Source organism: Nematolebias whitei, chromosome 9 (assembly GCF_014905685.2).
Source record: "Nematolebias whitei isolate Nwh7 chromosome 9, NemWhi1, whole genome shotgun sequence".
Lineage (NCBI taxonomy): Eukaryota > Metazoa > Chordata > Actinopteri > Cyprinodontiformes > Rivulidae > Nematolebias > Nematolebias whitei.
In genome coordinates this window covers 17339003-17348523 of record NC_056506.1, presented here as the reverse complement: position 1 = coordinate 17348523, position 9521 = coordinate 17339003, and the positions used below count along the sequence as shown (strand labels likewise).

The window sequence follows — 9521 nt, the reverse complement described above, 5'->3', positions numbered from 1 at the left end:
CCAAAAAAAAAAAGAAACTGTCCAGATGACCTGACTGAAAAATGTTGGATTGTATACCTGGATTATTGAGCATGGACTTTGTTGTTTTCAACCAGTTTGACAAGACCGTCAACAAGGAAGAGGGCCGGCAATGGAGGAGGGGCCGTACCAAAGAGACCATCTTATCACAAGCAGAACTGGTTTGTTCCACTTTGGAGTAAGCTGTTGGACGAAGAATCAGTTTTGTTGTGCGTTTACTTGACTGATGAAGCCTTCTGGATTGAAGGCGAAATGTTTCTGCACAAAAAAAGAAACTGTCCAGATGACCTGACTGAAAAATGTTGGATATCTCACTTATTTTTCAAGTCATCAGCTCTCAATATGGAATGACATCTATGGCGACAGCCATCTAGGATTTCTTTGTCATAGCTGTAATGTCGTTAACATTTTAAAATGTGTAAAAAAATGAAAGTAATGCTAAAGTACACTCCAAGAAACCATAAACAGGGAAACTATTATAAACGCAGACTCAGCACTTCACACAGAGTTCCTGTCTGTATATTCAAGGTAAAACGTGAAGCTTCCACCAATCTTTTAGATTTACGTTTCATCTGAAACTCATCAGGTCCTGAACACTGAAACACGACATATTACGCAATAACTGATAATAAATAAAAAATGTGATCATTAGGAAGAGTCTTTAAAAAGTAGTCTCTCTTAATGCCTTAATTGGAATGAAGTAGGTCAGTACCAGTCCAGTACTGATCAGACGCATTGATTACCTGATAATCAACAGGTTTAGGCACCTTGATTAAGGCAGTCTGCTGCTCCGGAGCATCAGAACTGAGCACAAAGGCAAGCAGAAAAGACTTCAGCACTGAGAGAAGCAACTGTTCAGTTTGGTTATTAAACCTCCACTGATTCACAATAAAAAAGACCTAAAGTTGTTAGAAGACTTTGAAAAACCAGGTGGGTTTTCAGTTGCAGACTCAGTGAATTCTGAGTGTTTGCATCTCAGCCATGTGGCAGTGAGCCGTGCCACAGTTTTGCATGGCCTTAAAAAAATCACAGCCTATTTGTGCGTGCACAGCTTGCAAAACTGTGTTCTGGTTGTGCACATAGTTAAACCAGGTGGACTACTTGTGAATGAAAGAAAAACAACAGGGGAGCTGTTGCTGCCCGAGTATTATTTTTTTGTTTATTTCCAAACAATTTGAAGTTGATTATTCTGCATTGAGATGGATTTACAAGTGAAAAACATCCAAACAGCTGTCAGACACGGTGGGCACAGCCTGATAATAAATAAACAGGATTTTACATTCTATCCTTTACCTAAGGTTGTGTTTAACTAATTTAAATACCTTTAAATAAACAAATGATTAAAATTCTACCTTGAATAAAGATGCACAAATCCACTGTGGTCTAGGCTGCATTCAGACTAGTCATTAGCTCATCAGTTCAGTTGAAAATAAACTATTTTCCTATAAAATTAGATAATAATTGTATGAGGGCTGAGTCAGCGTTTTCACTTGTTTCCCATCCATCCATCCATCCATCTTTACCTACTTCTAGTTTACGGGTCACAGAGGTCACTGGTGCCAATGTCCAGCAGTCACTGTCTAAGAGGCGAGGGACACCCTGGACATGTCTGCAGTCCATCATAGGGACAAATAGAGACAAATGGGACAAACAACCATTCACTCTCTCACTCACACCTAGGGACAATTTAGAGTTACCAATCAGCCTAACATGCATGTTTTTGGTCTGTGGGAGGAAACTGGAGAACCCAGAGGAAACCCACAGCACTGAGAAAACATGCAAACTCCACCCAGAAAGGCCCCCAGCTGGGTGGGGATCGACCTTGTCGCTGAGAGGCAGCAGCTCTACAAACTGCACCACCGTGCCGCCTCAGTTGTTTCGCAGTTTTTAGTTTCTTTTGTACATTTTTGGAATTGAATTACTTGGAATATGTTGTACAGTGAACCCTCGTTTTTCACGGGGGTTACGTTACAAAAAGAACCCGTGATAGACAAAATCAGTGAAGTAGTAACCTTTACTTTTTTACAATTATTATACAATGAAATACTCCATAATACATTCAAACCAAAGAACAAAACCTTTTTACAGGCCCAAGCATTTGTTTAACAAATAAAAGTACTGTATAAACATTTTTGACAAATAACTACTGTACTGGAGAGACTGTTTAGCCAATCAGAATGCAGAACACAATGCACGATGCAAATCAGTGAAGCAGCGAGACCGTGAAAGGTGAACCGCGTTATAGCGAGGGTTCACTGTATTAATGTGATCAATCATCAACATTTTCAGGTCATTCAGGCAGAGGGTGCTATGAGTTTTGTGTTTTGCAAATTTTATACATTTTAAAATGTTACTATTTCCTGAAATAAAATTCTCTATAGAAAAACATTAACTCTTTAATTCCATCAAAACATTTACACTACATTGCCAAAAGTATTCGCTCACCTGCCTTGACTCACATATGAGCTTAAGTGACATCCCATGCCTAATCCATAGGGTTCAATATGACGTTGGTCCACCCTTTTTCTTATAATCCAGCTGACGGTCGACTGTGGAATATTTAGGAGCGAGGAAATGTCACAACTGGATTTTGTTGCATAGGTGGCATCCTATCAGTTCCATGCTGGAATTCACTGAGCTCCTGAGAGAGACCCATTCTTTCACAAATGCTTGTAAAAACAGTCTCCATGTCTAGCTGCTTCATTTTATACACCAGTGGCCATGGAAGTGACTGGAACACACGATTCTGATCATTTGGATGGATGAGCAAATACTTTTGGCAGTGTAGTGTACATCTTTGCCTTAGCATATCGGCTCGTTTTTAGTCTTCTACTATTTTGACACCATTTTGCTATTTTTAGCTTTTAGCTAGGTTGGATGACTTTTAGCTACAATTGTACTACTTTTAGCTTTAAGCACCGGTTTTGTTTTGTTTTGTTTACTTTTAGTTACTTTGTTGATATTATAAGGCTTTTGTTACTTTTTTGATTATTTTAGCATCTGCTTTGTTCATTTCAGATATTCTTTAACGAAATTATGTACACAGGGTCCCAGTTACATCCAACAATAAAATGTGAAATAAAAACAGTAATAACATCTAAGATATGGACTAAGAAAAACATTAGCTAAAAATATGCTAAGCACTAATAACATAAAAACAATAAACAAACACAATACGCTGAACAGCAGCATGGACATGAGTCTGTGTGAGCAGATGAGCACGAATGAACACAGCAACATGAAACAGATCAGCAGCAACATGAAACAGATCAGCAGCAACATGAAACAGATCAGCAGCAACATGATGTGGTTTTTCACAGTGATTATTCTGGTTAGAGATTCATGAGTCTAACAGCCTCAGGGTAGAAGCTGTTCCTCAGTCTAGTGGTTCTACACTTACTGCTCCTCAACCTCCTGCCTGAGGGGAGTGGAGCAAAAAGTGTGTGTGCTGGGTGAGTGGGGTCCTTCATGATGCAGGTGGCCCTCTTCCTGCATCTGGAGGTGTAGATGTCTGTGATGGTGGGGAGACTGACTCCGACAGATTTCTGTGCAGCCTTCACCACTCTCTGCAAAGCTTTTCTTTCTGCAGCTGTGCAGCCTCCATGCCACACGTTGATGCTGGAGCACAGGATGCTCTCCACTGCACACCTGTAGAAGGAGGTGAGGACTGAGCTTCCCAGACCAGCTCGTCTCAGCCGTCTGAGGAAGTAGAGTCTCTGATGAGCTTTCTTGATCAGGCTGGTGGTGTTGTTGCTCCAGCTGAGGTTGAATTTGGGTGTACACCCAAGTATTTGTAGCTGGAGACCACTTCCACCGCAGATCCTCAAATGTACAGGGGTGGGGTAGGTGGGTTTGTTCCTTCTGAAGTCCACGACCATCTCCTTCATCTCCACTTCTTCTTGACATTTATGTGAAGGTTGTTCTTCCTGCACCAGCTCTCCAGGTGTTCCACCTCCTGCCTGTAGCTGGAATCATTGTTGTTTGTGATGCATCCCACCACTGCTCTTTACTTTATACATGCTTCCATTAGGTAATCCAATCAGCTACTTAGAGTACAAGCATGTCTTAAAGACATAAAAACCTGGATGACCCTTACGTTTCTGCTTTCAAACTCAGACAAGACTGAGGTTTTGGTTTTTGGACCTGAGCATTTTAGGAATTAATTTTTCAGTCTTTCTCCCTCCTTGTATGGCATTAATCTGTCCTCCAGCTCTAATGTTAAAAACATTGGTGTTATTATTGATCAGGACATGTACAGTAGTCCCTTGTTTATCGCAGGGGATCCGTACCCTGAAGCCCCGTGATGAGTGACAAACTGCGAAGTAGGAAGAGTAGTACAAGTAGTAAGTAGTAGTTTTTTTACTCTTACAATATTCTAAACAATGTTTCTAAACTCTAAAAGAGCACAGCATGTCATGATCTCAGCTCTCTGCCTCCGGCTGCTCTCTGCCATATACCAGTGCTCTCAGTCAGGCCCACCTCTCCACTGCAGAATGGAGATATGACAAGCTGCAGGAAGAAGCTTCTCCTGCAGTTGTGGGCTGCACAAAGGGACAGCAGGTGCTAAATAATTAAAAATAATTTATTTTGAATAAAAGTTCCATGCCAATTGTGCGGCTCATTCATCAATCAGCCAATTGTGTGTCATGTCCAATCTTACTTTGAAAAGCCGTGACAGAGCGAGCCCGCGAAAAACGAATCATGAAGTAGCGAGAGACTACAGTCTTTTATCCCCCACATTAAAAACATTACTAGAACCACCTTCTTCCACCTGCGTAACATCACTAAAAGTAGAAACATCTTATCTAAAAATGATGCAGATAAACTGGTCCATGCATTTGTCACATCTAGACTGGACTATTGCAACGGTTTATTATCTGGGTGTCCAAATACTTCTTTAAAACATCTTCATTTGATCCAAAATGCTGCTGCTAGAGTCTTAAGTTGTAAGACTCTGGACATGTGTAACGTCTTATTTAAAATATAGCTGTTTTTGTCTCGTTTTTTTATTTCATTCCTTCTATTTACTTTTCATTTTAAACGCTTATTTATGACTTGTCTTGTTTGTACCTTATCTGTTCTTTGTTTAAAACAGGTCTCTTGTAAATGAGTCCTCAAGCCTCAATGAAAACATAAATAAAGGTTGAATGAATTAAAGGGAGTTAGTAGGAGAGATCATATCTCTCCAGTATTAACTTCTCTCCATTGGCTCCCTGTCAAATCCAGAATAGAATTCAAAATCTTACTTCTAACCTACAAAGCTCTCAACAACCTAGCTCCATCTTATATTCGAGATCTTATTGTTCCATATTTTCCTAACAGAGCACATCACTCTCAGACTGCAGGCTTACTCGTGGTTCCTAGAGTTTCCAAAAGCAGAATGGGAGGCAGATCTTTCAGTTATCAGGCTCCTCTCTTGTGGAACCAACTTCCAGTTTCTGTCTGTGAGACTGACACATTGTCTAGTTTTAAGACTGGATTTAAGACTTTCCTTTTTGATCAATCCTATAGTTAGGGTTGGCTTGTTAAGCTTTCTTAAGCTTAGACTACTGGAGGACAAATTGACCTAATTTCCTTAAATTGTAAAAATTGAATAGTTTTCATGCAGCACGGTGGTGCAACTGGTAGAGCTGCTGCCTCTCAGCGAGCAGGTCCTTGGTTTAAACCTCGGTCCAGGGGCCTTTCTGGGTGGAGTTTGCATGTTCTCTCCGTGCATGGGTTTTCTCCGGGTACTCCGGTTTCCTCCCACAGACCAAAAACATGCATGTTAGGCTGATTGGTAACTCTAAATTGTCCCTAGGTGTGAGTGAGAGAGTGAATGTTTGTTTGTCTCGTTTGTCTCTATGTGTCCCTGTGATGGACTTGCGACCCATCCAGGGTGTACCCCGCCCCTCGCACAGTGATTGCTGGACATGGGCACCAGCGACCCCCGTGACCCAAAATGGAATAAGCGGGTAAAGATAATGGATTGATGGATGGATAGTTTTCATTTGATATTATTTCTATCTAAACATGTGATTCTTGACCTGCCATTGTGTATCTGTTCCTCCTTCCTGTTCCTCTCAAACCCAGCCGGTCGAAGCAGATGATCGCTTGTCCTGAGCCTGGTTCTGCTAAAGGTTTCTTCCTCATGAGGGAGTTTTTCCTTTACTTTCAATAAACGAGGGACTACCGTACTTATATTCCCATCGTATACTGTATATGAATGTTTCTGTCCAGTGCCGAGATTTCTGTTGTGACTAGGTGCTATATAAACCAACTGAACTGAATTTCTACTGAACCCTCTTCAAAGGCACTGAACTCACTCTTTTACCTGCTAAAGACCCACATGCTCTGTAGCTGTTCACCTACTTGAGCTGTGTTTATGTTTCTATCTATCTATCTCTATCTATAGATATCTATATCTATATATATATCTATATATCTATATATATATATCTATATCTATATATAGATATATATATATCTATATCTATATATATCTATACATCTACATATATCTATATACATCTATATATATCTATATATATCTATCTATCTATATATATCTATATATATATATATATATATCTATATATATATATATATATAAGGAAAGAGGCCACATGAACGACTGTGGAGAGTGGCACCTTCTCCTAAATAATTAAATATTTATTCAAGCCAAGTGCCCAGTGTTAAACAGCACGCTGTTTGAACATGACACCGTGTGAACAGGATGTGTTTTGAACACTGGATGTGAGTCGGTTTGAAGAATGAAAAGCTTCCAGTTCACACGAGATGGCCATGAGAGCCCCTCCATTAAAGGATCCTGCACACCGAGCTGGTCTGTGCATGGACAGCAGCTAATGTTCCCCAGAGAGCCTTTTAAGCTTTAAACACATAAATGAGCCTCTACCTGCTCGTCAGTGACTGCTGATCCTTCTAATGCAGGGACTTTACTGTGGGACAAACAAGGAGGACATGTCGGAGCGTACGGTACCTGGAAATGTCATCAGGATATCACAGTTTTCTGTCGGAACCATCTTTAACCAGGACTTGCGAGAGATTATATAATGTCGGGCTAGAAGAAGTCGTTTTCCAAACAGCTTATCTGAGAAAACAAAAAAAACATCACATTTAGTCTGGAAATATTAAAATTGAGAAAAATAAAGCCTGAAGGTGTGTGTGCATGTGTGTAAGTAAGTAAGTGCATGGGCTGGTGAAAGAGACACACAGATGGTGATATTTTCTCACGACGGTCACACATGGAGATCTTGTTGTTAGGAACGCTCGTCACTCTTCTTCACTTCTGTTCTCCTCCTTTTTGCTTTTCACCGAGACAAAATGGCAGAAATGTTCCAATGAAGCATGATGACTGTGCTGCCAGTCACAAGTTACAGCCCATGAAGGAATTCATTTCACCCGCCCATTTCAAGGCCAGAGTTTTACTCCATCACCTTAAAATGAGAAACGAGCCGTAGTTTTGGTCCAACCAGTCAGTAACAGTTCACGCTGAACTTTACACGACGGTGAGCAGCTACGTGTCATGAACCACACCCAGACACTACCTCACTGAATTTCAGCTCAACATCTAGAAAACGGACTAAATTAAAACCATTTTGTGTTTTCAAAGGTAAGTTAGCCATGGTAGCCGCAAGGGCGTCAGAAGCATCTGTCATGTGGGGGGGACACGATGTGTGTAGGTGCGTGTGCACGTGTAAAAAAGTGTCCACTAATACAAAAAAGCAACATTTCACCTTGATTTCCTTTAAACACATTTAAAACATGTTTTTCCACCAAGTTTGTGTAAATTCAGCTGTGGGTTTAAAGACATTTTAACTTTAATACACTTTAATACAGAGCGTCAGGTCGGCACCATTTGTCTTTATAGAGAAATAAAAAACATCACCACTGGACTTTTTTACTTGTGTTCAACACTACTCATCTAAATGATTCTCATGAAGCTTGAGGACAATAAGGTGTGTGGGTTTAAAGACATTTCAACTTTAATGCACTGAGCACACAGTCTCTTACATCTGCAGCGTCACACTTACTGCTAAGCTAAGATGCTACGTAGCGCTGCACTTCCCTCCTCCTAACATGAATATATGTTTATGATCAACCCCCCCCCCGGTCAACAACTGCCCGCACTAAGCTGCTAAACTGGCGAGCGAGCAACACAGAGGTGTCTCCATCTCCTCCACCTGTGCGTGCTTTCTGCCGAGGCAGGAGACTCAAGAGAGTTGGAGGTAACCAGGAAAACCTGGAGTGGAGTTTTAATGGTTTGAGTATTCTCCTATTGATCAAGTGGAATGGATTCGCTCACAAAGAAAGAGAAACTGCGCCGCCGGAACTAATGTTTAAAAGTGGGGGGTCCAAATTAACTTTTTATTTTTATGTGGGGGGGGACACGTCCCCTTCACATATAATGGTTGCGACGCCTATGGGTAGCCATCTTGACACGAGTTAGCTGTTAAAGTTATTTAGCAGTAGATCGTCCTGTCCTGGGTGGGACAATCACAGACTTTCTCTCCAAAAGTAACAATCTGCATCCAATTCAAGATGGCCGTCACAGCCTACTGACATTATGAGACACAAAAATGGCTCCAACTCAGTCAGTTTTACAGTTTGTGTGCAAAAATTTAAAAATAATATTGGAAGAGGCAGAAATGAAGATGTTGAGGTTCTCCTTAGGAGTGACAAGGATGGAGAAGATTAGGAGTGAGATCATCAGAGGAACAGCACAGGTTGAACAACTGGGAGATAAAGTTAGAGAGGACACATTGATATGGTTTGGACGTGTCCAGAGGAGGGACAGTGGTTTGGACGTGTCCAGAGGAGGGACAGTGGTTTGGACGTGTCCAGAGGAGGGACAGTGGTTTGGACATGTCCAGAGGAGGGACAGTGGGTATATTGGTAGAAGGATGTTAGAAATGCAGCAGCCAGGAAAAAGACAAAGAGGAGATATATGGATACAGTTAGAGAGGACATGGAGGTAGTTGGAGTGAGGACAGAGTGAGACGGAGGAGGACGACTCGCTGTGGAGACACTGAAGAGAGAACAGCTGAAAGAAAATGAGAGTCATCCTCAACAACTACCCTCATCAGATGATACACTGGGTTTGATCAAAGCAGCTATAACTCTGTCCCTTCTCAAGACAAGAAGATCTTTTAGTTTAAGAGAACATGAAGACAGCAAGGAGCAATTGATCAGATAGTCTGAACCTGGTCCCTGTGCCAACGAAGCTCCGAGTGCAAGAACCATGTTGAACCAAACCAAATGATAACATCTGCCTATGGTACGCAAAGTGTTTACACACAAATTGTTGATATTCTGATTGTAAGAATGTGTTTTATTTTATGGTTGGAGAGCTGAAGAAAAATGTCCACCTTGGTGGACAATAAAGTTTTATTTTGTCTTAAAACTACAGCATCAAAGCTGGCAGGATGCCAGGACTTTAAATGATGTTTATTTGTCTCTGTAAAGACACGGGACAGAGCAGATGCAGAGACATTCTGTAAAGA

At 41.1% G+C, this 9521-nt stretch overlaps 1 protein-coding gene across 1 annotated transcript in view; it reads right to left on the bottom strand.

Moving 5' to 3' along the window:
• Window positions 1-9521, bottom strand: part of ano8a (anoctamin 8a) — a 66518-nt gene that overhangs the window by 56452 nt on the left and 545 nt on the right. Inside the window, 1 exon segment of the mRNA XM_037681519.1 lies at window positions 6998-7108. Within this exon segment, the coding sequence (XP_037537447.1) occupies window positions 6998-7108 (111 nt within the window).